At 51.3% G+C, this 12,844-nt stretch overlaps 1 protein-coding gene across 2 annotated transcripts in view; it reads left to right on the forward strand.

Moving 5' to 3' along the window:
* The first annotated feature begins 379 nt into the window (after positions 1-379).
* Positions 380-12,844, forward strand: part of Adamts14 (ADAM metallopeptidase with thrombospondin type 1 motif 14) — a 71,055-nt gene continuing 58,590 nt past the window's right edge. For both annotated transcript variants that reach the window (XM_035453196.1, XM_027388293.2), the window contains exons 1-2: positions 380-461; positions 2,083-2,483. In XM_035453196.1, coding sequence (XP_035309087.1) covers positions 380-461; positions 2,083-2,483 — 483 coding nt within the window. The remainder of the gene's footprint in view (positions 462-2,082; positions 2,484-12,844) is intronic.

The following is a 12,844-nucleotide window of genomic DNA, read 5'->3' on the forward strand; positions in this document are numbered from 1 at the left end:
GCGTCTGAAGGGACGATCGCCCCGTGCTCCAGGAGCCCCCGCGCGAGCTCCGCGTGGCACTTCCGATCCGGGCCGCACGCTGTGGCTCGCCAGGCCCGCCCCCGCCCGGGCGCCCGCGCCCCCGCCCGAGCCGCGCGGCCCGCCCTGCCCGTGTACCCGCCCCGCGCCCCTAGCGGGTCTCGCCGAGTCCGGGCTGCTCGGGACAGCGCGGGCGGGCGGACAGAGTGGCTGCAGCTGGAGCCAGCAGTGCGGGCGCCTTGCCGTGGGGGCCGGGAGCGGGCCGGCAGGAGGCGGAGGCTGCCTGCTGGTCTGCGATCCGGGCAGTCCGGGGACTCGGGCGCCTGCCCGTCCCCGTCCCCGTCCCCGTGCGCGCGGCCACATGGCTCGGCTCTGCGCGCTGCTGCCCTGCCTGCTGCCCTGGTACTGCACGCTCTGCGCCGCCGCGGGCAGTCAGACCCCAGGTGCGTGCGGGCCGGTCGCGCGGGGACGTGGGGTCTCAGGGGTGCTAGCGGTCAGAGTGGCCCCAGGATGCAGGAGCCAGCCTGGCAAGGTTCGAGGGAGGTGGAAGATTGTGTGCCTAGTACAGGCTAAGTTGCTTCATTTTGGCTGCTTTTAGCGATTTCTGCCCCTTTCTGCCACTGGAGAAGTGACCTGCAGGAGGGGATTGGGAGCAGGAGTCTTTTCCTGTGAGAAAAAGTCAGTGAGCCCATCCTCCCCCTTTCTTCCCCTACTTCTCTTGATCTTTTAATGCCTTGTCTCCAACTCGGGTGGCACTTGTGGAATTGGGTGCACGTACATGTCTGAGTGTGCCTGTCTAGTTGTCCCACACGGAATCAGGCTAGCAGGTGATGGCTTCCCATAGCAGAACACCGTGGGCACTGTTGCTTCTGACCAGAAAAGAGGTCCATTCCCAATTTCCCTCCAAGCCCCCCACATGGCATGCTCAGACACCGTAGGTCATCTCCCAGGCATAGACCAGAGACATAACTACATGCATCTTATAGCACCTTCGGGTGCTTTTGGGCATAAGAAAAGGTTCCGTCATTTCTGGGCAGGGTTCATGTGCCCAAGTGGGCCCCATTTTGCACAGTCTTGGGTTCCTTTGCTGTCCCAAGCTAAAAGATAAAGGAATGCCACCCCCCCATTTACAATCACCCCAGGGGGTATTGAAGGCTCATCCTTCTTCTGTGTGTGTTTTTATCAGTGCTGTGAGTTGGGGAGGCGAGGATAGGACTATGGAGAAGTGGAAATTCCTTCCAACTTGTATCCATGAATCACCAGGCCTGGGAGCCAGTGAGCTGTCATCCCTGCCTGGCTGTGCACAGGGAGGGAGAGAGCTGTGTGAGGATGGGGCCCACTGCCTGGCAAATGGCCTACAGTATGGGGCCATGACCTCACACTTCAGTCAGCCCAAGTGGGCAGGTCACCCCCCTGTGTCTCTTTTTATTTTTGAAGCTCTATATTTATCCTGCTTGGGGCTGGGCAGTGCAGAAGTCTCAGCCATTGCATTACTTTAAAAAGTTTCCTGTCTAACCTCGGAAAAATATATAACGGTGCATTCCCTTGCTCTCTTCTCCAGCCCCTCCTTTCTCTGTGCCAAGGGCTAGGGTCCCCTGGGTTTCTAGGTGTGTTTGTTTTGGCAGCTGCATTCTTGGGAGCTTGGCGAGGCCCCTATCCCAGGCTGGTGACCTCAGTACACTGGGGGAGTTGAGGCAGATCTGGAATTTCAGCCCTTTCTAGGCAGTGCTCAAGGTTGGAAGGCTTGTTGCTATGGTGATGGGACTCTGTTTGACATCATTTATTTACTTCTGCTAAATATAAAAGAAAGACTGGACAGCTACAGTGAGAATGTACATTCACAAATTTATGTCTACCTGAATGCCGTTCAACAAAGTACAGGGTGACTATGTAGGCTCAGGAAGTAATGGGGAGAAAAAGAATGAACTTAGGCTAAGGGATCTATGATAATAAGTGATGCTCAGGGCTGCCTGTCCATCTACCCCCCTCCCCACAGGGGTTTTCCAGATTCATCTTACCTTTGTACAGTGTACAGTGAAGTGACTCTGTGTTTACCTCCAACAGACCTGCACCTCTCAGGGAAACTCCGTGACTATGTTGTGACTGTGCCCTGCAGCACGGATTTTCGGGGGCGCTTCTTGTCCCATGTGGTTTCTGCCCCCACAATAGCCTCTTCACATAGCCACCTCCGGGTGGCTCGCAGCCCTTTGAGACTGGAAAAAGAGACTCTGAGGCCTGGTGGTGCAAGGCACCGCTTCCTCTACTTCAATGTGACTGTCTTTGGGAAGCTGCTTCACTTGAGCCTGCAGCCCAACCGGAGGTTGGTGGCACCTGGAGCCCCGGTGGAATGGCAAGAGGACTTCCAGGAACTCTTCCGACAACCCCTGCAGCACGAGTGTGTGTACACTGGAGGTGTCACTGGAATGCCTGGGGCAGCTGTTGCCATCAGCAACTGTGATGGATTGGTAAGGGACAAGACTTCTTCTCCTGTTGAGCATCAAGATCTTTTCATAGCCCTCAGTGCCTCCAGCCCCAGGTTTGAGATTCCCAAGGGCACAGTACACAATGTCACCTTCATGCTCTTACTGGCTTCTAGGCTCTGCCAGGTGTAAGGTGGCCGTAGTGGGATAGTACCTTTCTAAATGCTTTTAATCACCAGGAAAATGCCAATAAGCTACCTACTGGCACTTCTGGGCCCAGACTAAAACAGGGCTGAGGAAGGCATAGTCTAGGATAGCAGTTTTCAACCTGTGGGTCATGACCCTCTTTGGGGATCAAATGATGCTTTCACAGAGGTGGCCTAAAACCATCTGCATATCAGATATTTACTTTATGATTGATAACAGTAGCAAAATCACAATTGTGAAGTAGCAACAAAAATAATTTTATGGCTGGGGGTTACCACAACATGAGGAACTGTATCAAACGGTCACAGCACTAGGAAGGTTGAGAAGCACTGTTGTAGGGTGTGCTAGTGGCAGATTTGGATGAGCTAGTCTTACTATGCTTCCTTCCCTCGGGCTTAAAACGGAGACTTACTCATTTATTTATGTATTGAGACAAGATCTTGCCAGGTAGCCCTCCAACTTGAGATCTCCCTGCCTCTGCCTCTTAGTGCTGAGATTATAGGCTCAGGTCCCTACACCCCAGCAGGATTTGTTTATCCACTCTGCATGTGGTTACTATTCTAGATGCTGGGGATGCAACCCGGCCCCTGTGCCTTACAAAACTGGTGTGATACTAATACCATGTGGCCTAGCTTCCCAGCCAGGGTCACATGATGGTAGTCACACTGTGGCTGTCACAGGTCACATCTTTTTCTCTTCTCCACATCTCCTCTCTAAGCTCTCTGCTTTGCACTGATTGCTCCACCTGGTCCCTCATCCCTCAGATGGTGGGAATACTCTTACTGTTCATCTCTCTCTTTCAAAACACACACATGCACCCATACGTGTGCACAGACATGCAGACACACACACACATGCACACACACATGCACACACCCACATGCACACACACATGAGATATGCATGCAGTGTGTGTGTGGTGAATGCCTGTGTGTGTACATGCACCAGTGTGTGGCAGTCAGAGGTCAGCCTCTCTCCTCTTTTCCTTATTCTCTAGGATAGTCTCTCACTGAAGCTGGAGCTTGCTGGTTTGAGTGCCCTGCCAGAGGTGTAATGTCTCTCTCTCTCTTCAGGGTGGGCCCCAGGATCTGTATTGTCGACCAGACTCTCCAAGTGATCTGGGGCAAGGTTATTCATAGGTAGATATTGAGAAACCCTGATTTTGGGGTCAGTGGGAGACGTAGGAGCTTACCCAGATAACGGTGAGCACTGAGTCTGTTTGTATGCCCACAAACAGGCATGGGAAGATGCTTTGTCTGTGCATCTTGGACCTCAACTAAGGTATGAAGGGGGTGAGCAGCACCACTCAGACCTCCTCAAGAACTGTCCTTGTCATTGAACCGGTTTGTCATTCTCCTGACAAGTGGCTAACTGCTGGATGCTACAGGGACCAGGGCCATATGTGACCCTGAGTAGTACCCAGTGAGTGTACCTTACATGGCCACATAGTGCAGTGTGCTTGATGACACTTACGCCTGGTGGTTGGGGCTGGTGGGTGGTAGAGTTGATGGATGGGCCTGGAGCTGGACATGCCTGGGGTGGTGTTGCTGATTGCTGTGGCCTCTGTGTAAATGTTCCCCTTAGCTACGTCACCTTGGATAACTCATTTCCCATCTCTAGGATTTGCACTTGAATTTTTTATTACATTTATTTATTTGCCGTGTCCATCCCCAATGATACCAGTGTATGATATAGTGTATCCCAGGTGCTCACTGGGCCAGATGGTAGAGTGAGGTAGAGCGAGATGAGGGTCACTGCCTCTGGTGCAGGTCACAGTTCAAATGAGGATGAAGCCCCTGCCTAGTCTTTTCACAAAACAATGAAGTTGGCTGTGGGTCTGTGCACACATGGCTGTTCTTGTAACAAAAGGACTGTTAGATCTGGAGGGTCAAACTTGGGATGGATCTTGCTGTTCTCTGAATAGTCCAGCCCAGGCCTTGCACATTTCTGGTCTTGCGCTCCAATTAAGGGTGAGGAGGGATCTGCTATGGGTTTCCAGAGTCTGGCTTTGAACACCCCAGTCTGGGTCATGAAACAGTAATGCTGAGCTGAACAGGGCTCAGGGGAGGAGGTACCATTGCCTCAGAACTGCCCAAACATCACCAACAGGAGTGCATGTGCTGGGCTCTTGACAGCAGAGTGAAGGACTGACTCAGGAAGGCCTGAGAGTGTTTAGGTAGCAAACAAGGGATGTAGAAGGCTCTCCTTGCTTCTCCCCCTCTCCTGGGAAGTGCATCCTCAGGAACCGATAGCCTGGGACACTTTCAGGCCCAAGGGTCAAAATTGGGAATGCGTCCAGGTGACTGCAAGTAGCCCAATGTGTTGCTCATCATGGCTACCAATGTTCTGTATCTGAAGTAACATGGGGTTTGGGTAGAGGACAATTCTCTATGGGTGCCGGAGGGGCTGCAGGGTTTGGAATGGGGTCTCTGCTTTTTGGTCAGGGCTGTCTCCTCACTGGGTCTGCCCAGAGCACAGACTCTCAGCTGAGTCTATCTCCCTGGGTCCTGGGCCTCAAGGCCATGTGCAGAGCTTATGAGGGGATTGGCTGCACAGTGCTCTCCCTCTGCCTTTGGTGCCTCCGTGAGTCAAGGTCTGGTGCGGAAGTGACGGTTTGTCACATCTGGTTCTGTTTTCCCACTCTGCAAATGCTGCACTTTTAGTGGCTTAGGATGGGGTTGGGGAGGGACCCTAAAGGCAGGATCCAGCCCTCCTTTTTCTCCCACTGCTAGGTTCCAGCAACCTCTGAACTAGAGTCCTTTCACCCTCAAAACGGGGCTGCAGTGGGCTGGGGAGAGGGCTTGGTCTTTGGTTAGGGGTTTTTGCTGGACAAACATTGAGGACCTGAGTTTGGATCCTTAGTCTCCATAAAAAGCTAGGTGTAGAGCACACCTGTAATCCTAGTGCCAGGATGTCGAGACAGGAGACTCTGAAGTGATGAGCAGGCTTAGTGAGTGGAAAGAGGGTGGAGAACAATTAAAAAAGACGCCAGTCTTCATATGTACCTATGACACATGCTACACACACACACATACACACACACACACACACACACACACACACACACACACACACACACACACACTGCTGCAGTGGCAAGCACCTTGGGGAGAAGAAAGGACTGGGAAATGAATGCTGTGGGCACATAACTGTGCCCATGTGCCTATCTGAAGAAGCAGTAAGTCATGAAAGCTGTACCTTTCATGGGGCTCTGCACACGCGTGAACTGTATTTTAATCAAGTCATTATGAAAAGTGCCTGGCCTGGAAAGGACTGGAAAGGTCTTGCTAGTTGTCACCGTGAGATAGGAGGAGTAGTCTTTGCAACTCTGGTGTTGACTGGCTGTGCGACCTGGGCCTTTAGGAAGTTTCTAATGGTCTCTGGATTTAAGGCTCTCATCATGTGAGTTTATGGCCTTGAAAAGTGGGGCCCAGTCCAGTGGTTTATTTTAGTGGCCACCTAGGCCACCTGGCCCCTCAGGCTGGCTAGGCCATCCACTCATCCAGACAATGTTAGCTTCGTGTATGTGTGCACACTTGTGCACTATGGTTGCCCAGATCAAGGGATTATGACACCACTCAGACACTGTCCCAGGCAAGGAAGCATTCCAAGGTGCATCACTCTTAACAGTTTAGGGCCTTGCACAGAGCCAGGCTTTGGCCAGGTTCTGGGGCTGGGCTTCAGAGTTGATGTTAGATCTGCTACACTATTTAAAATAAATTGCGCTCAACCCCAGGAACTGCACTGGGAAGGAGCGGGGTAGTGGTACAGGGGTGCAAGGGGTTGGAACACATTTCAAAGGATGATTTGCAGGCATTGCACAAGGAAAAGAGAGATGGGAAGGAAAGGGGGCTCCATCCTCATGACTTAATATATAACTAAAGGCCCCACCTTTTAGAAAGTCACATTTGTGAGCAGATTTCAATACTCAGGTACTGAAGGGTACATTTGCCCCACACTAGTATGCTGTGCAGTGTGTATTGGGGATAAGGAACTGGTCTTCTTAGGGTGAACTTCCAGCTCTGCCTTGTAAATGCAGTGTGACCCTAGCCAACTCCCTAACCTATCTGTTTCTTGGTTTTCTTATCCTGAAAACAGGTTCTTATTGCCATTAATTCCTAGACTTGTCAGTGTGCAAAGGGCCCTTACAGACCTGTCAGCCATGACCGTCTGCTGATGTATCTTTGTCCTTTGTTGCCTTCGTTTCCTAGTCTGAGATGGTAGCAGGCAGGAGGAGGAAGTCAAGGGCATCTTATTTTGTCTGAAGGCTACCCTGGCCCACTGGGGGTGGGGTGTCTCTGGGCTTCATCTGGTATTCAGAGCCCACGCTGGTCTAGCCTCACCCAGGCCCCCTCCTGGTAGTCCTTATTCTGATTGTCTCCTGGGCCTTCTCTTGAGGCTACTCTCAGTGGCTGGGTGGGCTGGCTGGAAGGTCCCCTCTGGCCTCATCCTCATGCCAGTGTGGTGCTGGCTATGAGTTAGATGGCCTGAGTTCTCCCCCTGTGGCCTCTCTTTCTCCAGCAGACAGCTTGGCTTTTCCCCCACAGTCTCCAGGCAGCATTCCAAGATGGGGAAGGCAGAAGCCATATGGCCTCTTAAGGTCCAGCCTTGGAAGCTTTCAGATGTTCTTTGTACTGGCCAAGCCACACTATAAGGCCAGAGGAGATTTTCCCAGGTAAGGACACCGACTCTGTCTCTCAGGGATGAGTGGCAACGTCTCACTGCAAAGGGATAAGATTGCCATCTTTGCAAACGTTCTCCCTACCGAGGTACTGGACTCTGAGTCCATTTATGTACCCATAAAGTCATGTCCTTACCTATAAAGTGATGTCCTTCCTTCTTATTTTTTTCTTTTCTTTTCGAGGCAGTCTTATGTAGTCCGGGCTAGCTTCAAACTTGCTATATAGCTTAAGATGATCTTGAACTTTGGGTTCTCCTGCCTCTACCTCTTGGGAATTGGGATTACAGGTGTGCACCGCCATGCCCTGTATGTGGTGCTAGAGAAGGAAACCAGGGCTTCACACTTGCCTAGCAAGCATTCTACCAACAGAGTCATGGACATCCCCAACTCCTTTGTAGTTTTGTTGATTGGAAATGATGCACTTGGAGCTTAAAAGCTCTTGCTGCTCCTCCAGGACCTTAGCTGGGTTCCCAGCACCCACATTGTGGCTCTCACCTGCCTGTGACTCCAGCCCCAGGGAATTTGGTGCTCTCTTCTGGCCTCCTTGGGTATCTACACACACACACACACATACACACGCGCACGCACGCACGCACGCATGCACGCACGCACGCACAGGCACATGCACAGGCACACATACATGCACACTCGCAGGTGCACACACACAATTACACACACAATCTTTTTAAATGCTGCAGTTAAGATGTTGTTCAAAGTTGGGGACAATGAATGGGAACTTAAGTGAGCAAGGATAGAGTGGCAGGCTGTGCAGTAGGTTCACTTGTGGACCCTGGACTTCCTGTCTGCTCCAGGTCCTACCCTCTTGCTCCTGGGAGAGCTCCTCCCCTGTTGCTCCTGCCTTTTGTGCTGCCTGGTCTGTGTGAGTGGAGCAGCTTGGCTTCTGGGACTTTCTAAACCTTGAGACAATCAATATCACAGTCTTGCTTCCCTGCCTCCCCACAGCCCTGCCTTGCTGTCAGCCCTGGGTTAATAACCTGTTTATGATATGAAATAAAAGCCAGACATCACCTCACTGCTGCTGTTCTGCAGCAGAGACCTCCCCTTCCAGTGAGGGTTGGTTTGATTTTCCTTCCTCAGCCTCGTCTCCAGGCTGTGGTGGAATGAGGGCGACTGAGGCTTGTGGAAGGCTGGGCTGCCTTTCCATCTACCTCCTGGTCTCCATGGGAGAGACCCGGGTGGGCTCCCAGTGAGTACCCACAGGAGTTCCCCCAGCTCTGCAATGGAAAATTCATAAGTTCCTGCCAGTTCCCTGGCACCGTGTTTCCAGCATGTGGGCATTGCCCTGCCTTCAAAGCCCTAAACCAACCACCAATGTCCACATACCATCTCATTCCTGGTAGGTCAGGAGTGTCAGTGACAACTACCCATGTGTCTGAAGATGGCCCTATTACAAATATTCCTATAGTAGGTCTCAGCTCAGAATAGTCTCTGCCCTCTCTCTGTCCTTGGAGAAGCTTTGTCTGGAAGAGGCTCTGGGGCCTCAATGTCTGTCTTTATTTCCCAGATAAGAAAGCCGAGATCCAGAGTACAAATACTTAAGTGAATGTCCTCTCAGGGTGGGTGGGGGGTACCAAGGTCAGCCTCTGCTGACTCAATGGAAAAGGATAGAGTTCACATGAGTGGTGATTCAAGGCCAGTGATGGCCAGTCAGATGGTAGCCATGGCAACAGCACCAGGATGCTGGATACTGAAAGCCAGAGGGCTGTTCTGAGGACTCCTGGGCTTGGCTTGGCTTGGTGCTAAGTGAGGTGTTTTTAAGGCTCCTGATCCAAGGGATGGACTTGCTGACCTTCTGCATAGCATTGTGTTCCTTAGAAATCGGGAAAATGACACATCAGTGTTGTGAGTGGCCTTTAGCTCCAGTGAAACTTTCTGGTTTCTTAGCCTCAAGTCACGTGGATACTCTTCCATCCATTTTCAGATCTCAGAGTGGGCATGCTCACTGCATGCCACAGAATATGACAAGCCTTGTGGTCTGCTTAGCTTTCAGTGACATGGTGACAGGAGCTGTAGATAGGTTGGTTTGAGAGAGAGAGGTCTGCAGGTGCAAGCATCCATCAGGACACAAACTGCTTCCAGAGGCTATTGGCCTGGAGGTGTGGGGCTACTGAGTCCCCAGTAGTTCCTGCTGGTTCCATACCCATAGCCACTGTTGTGGGATCGATTATTATTATTTGAAATTTAATTTTATGTGTATGAGTGTTCTTTCTTCATGCATGCCTGTGTACCACGTGTGTGCCTGAGGAGGTCAGAAGAGGGTGTCTGATCCTTAGGAACCAGAGTTATAGATGCTTGTGGATCACCATATGGTTCAGTGCTGGGAACTGAACCGGGTCCCTCCACAAGAGCTCTCAACCATGGAGTCATCTCTCCAGCCTCAAAAGCAGACCTCTTATAAGGGCCATAGTCTAACCTCGGTGGGCTTGGTGGCACACGCCTGTAATCTCAGCTACCTGGGAAGTTCAACCAGGAGGATTGCTACAAGTGTGATGCCAGCCTGAATTATATAATGAGTTTCAGGCTACCTGAAGGATATGATAGACTAATTATGTCCCCCAAGAAAATGAATGTTATTTGCACAAATAAAATAAAGTGGCTATCAGACCCTGTTTCAGTTAAAAAGAAACAAATAAAAGCCTGCCCGAGTTCAAGGCCAGCCTAGGTTACTTAGTGAGAACCTGTTCTGAAATTTAAATAAACCACAAAAGAGCTAGAGACATAGCTCAGTGATCTTGCCTAGCGTACACAAGGCTCCAGGTTCAATTTGCAGGGCCACAAATAAGATTCTAGTCTCCAGTGGCCTTAATATTTGCTTCATATCATTTATTACTGTCCCCTTTGGGACACTATAGTTCTATGGGTGTGTTTGTTGTCTGTTTCCATCTCAGTGAAATAGTAGCTCAATGGGAAGATTGTGTGTGTGTGTGTGTGTGTGTGTGTGTGTGTGTGTGTGTGTGTGTGTGTGTGTATGCACAAATGGAGATAGGAGGAGGATGTCAGGTGGCCTCCTCTATCATTTGTTTGAGACACAGCCTCTCACTGAACCTGGAGATTATTGTTTTCAAGTAGGCTGACTGGCTTGCCAGCAAACCTAGCAATCCCCCTGTCTGTCTCCAAAGCACAGCTACTCTTAGCTCTTTATATGGATACTGGGTATCTGACAGTAGGTCCTCATGTGTGTGCAACTGCTCTCACCCACTGGACCATTTACCCAGGTCATAAAGACATTTTTTTAATTGTATTGAGAGTATTTAGGATGGACCCTCTCTGATGAATGATAGTGGATGGATGGATGGATGGATGGATGGATGGATGGATGGATGGGTGGATAAGTAAGTGAGCGAATGAATGGATGATGCTGCAGGTGAAGAGGCCTTGTGGCTGCAGCATGGAAATTTGCTGCTGGTAACTGATAGACACAGGGGTGAGGAGTCAGAAGTCTGGGAATAGGGGACATTCTAGTGGTGCAGTCCCCAAGGAGGATTTATCTGTATTTTGTCTGCTCTTGTACCTCTGTAGAGGAAACTGATGGTTCCCAGGGGGTCAGTGTGTGGGTAGTGCCACTGCAGCTGGAGCCTGTTGACATGGGATTTGGGGGTCTGGTGTGCCCCACTTCCTACTCTCCTGTGCTTCCCTGCCTTGCACAGGAACTTTCTCCTAGGCTGCCACAGAGCTCATCCGTCACTTGCCACAGACTAACTCTGTATCAGAGTCTGAGATAGACATTTACACTTGTGATCTAATGTGAGAGAGATGTGACTCACGGCCAAGGAAGGAACTTCTGGGCGCTCTCTTGGCTGGCTCCCCCATGCTGAGGGGGCTGTCTGTACCCTTTCCCTGGAGCTGCCCCAAGTGTTCTGGTTGGCATCTGAGCCACGGGGTACACACAGCAGGGCCAACGTGCAGGGAGCTGTTCCTCAGTTCAAGGCTTGGCAGCTGAGATGCCTTCTGGCACTCAAGGCCTGCTTCCTGTCTCCTCGTCCTGAAGCCACAGTTGCTGCCAGGACTGGGAGCCAAACAAGGGGCCAGGCAGAGCTCCCAGCCCGATCGTGGTGGGCTGTGGGCAATGGTGGAGAAGGATAGGGGAGCCTTGGAGCCATGTGGCTTCTGGGCATAGGGAAATGGAAACATGGGTGGCTTCAGCCTGACTCAGAACAGATTGCAGGGCATGGTTTGCAGAGGAAGGGGAGGCTCAGGACACCTGTAGGTGTGAGCCCTGCCCTGCCACCTATATCAGGACCCCTCCCTCTGGAGATGGGATGGGGTAGAACTAAAACAGTCACCCCTCCTTTAAGTGTATTTATACCAAGCTGTTATTGATATGAGCCAGCTTCTGGTTGGCAATAGAGGACAATTAATTATCACCACTTATGTCATTGTCATCATTATCATCATCACCATCAAAACCACAGAGGGACTTGGGCTTATCTGCACTGTGGACTTTACCACCTTGGGTAGCCACTGACTTGCCATTGGCTATCTGCAGTTCACAACCCCTCAGCCATTTCCTGGACCTCAAGACCCTCATTGTTTTTTGAGGACAGTTTTACAAGTTTTTTCCTTTTTGGGTTTTCAAGACAGGGTTTCTCTGTGTAGCCTTGGCTGTCCTAGAACTTGCTCTATAGACCAGGCTGGCCTCGAACTCACAGAGATCCTTCTGCCTCTGCCTCCCAAGTGCTGGGATTAAAGGTTTGAGCCACCACTGCCTTGCTTAGCCAGTTATTTTTCACTCAGAGGCATTGTCTTTGTGGGGAGGAGGTAGAGAGGTCCTGAGATGGCATGAGGCACAGATAGAGTGATCTCGAGAATCCTCGGTCACTCCCTACATGGGCGGGGATGCTCCCAATGCCAGAGGCATGCAGAACCACCCTGCCTTGGCTTAACCCCATTCAGGGCATGCACAGATGGTCCACTGGAGTTTCTATTTCCTGTCCATTTTATGCATTTCTTTCTGGTAACCCCCATGTTGACCTGTCCATCTTGTGACAAGGACCTGGAAGTCCTTAATCATCCCTTTGAGTGCCGTTCTGTGGTCCAGAAGCTTTCAGTTCCGGTGTGTGGTTCTTGGCCCTGACTGTATGTAGGAATCACCTGGGTAGCTTTGAGAGCATACCGATGTCCAAGCCCCTCCAATGGAGCTATGATGTCATGGACCTGGGGTGTGGCCTGGGTGGCAATAGATCTGCAAATTCCTCAGATGTTTGAAATGAGCATCCAGGCAGGAGGACAGCTGTCATAGCCATGTATTTGACAGAGAAGTGAGGGGCAGCTCATGGGGGATCAGGAAGGATGGGCCCAGGAAGGAAAGAAAGTGGAAAACCCCACCCTCCCTGGTGTCAGACCCCAGGGAGGCATTCTCCTGCCCCTCCTTTATTTTGCCCTCCCAACCCTTTGGTTTCAGATGTGGGAATTGAGGCTTGGAGAGGACCCGTGCTGACCCATGCCACCTAGCTCTGGTAGGGTCTCAGATGTGTCACTGACCCATGAGTTTTACCAC

This window comes from Cricetulus griseus (genome assembly GCF_003668045.3).
Source record: "Cricetulus griseus strain 17A/GY chromosome 1 unlocalized genomic scaffold, alternate assembly CriGri-PICRH-1.0 chr1_1, whole genome shotgun sequence".
Taxonomy (NCBI): domain Eukaryota; kingdom Metazoa; phylum Chordata; class Mammalia; order Rodentia; family Cricetidae; genus Cricetulus; species Cricetulus griseus.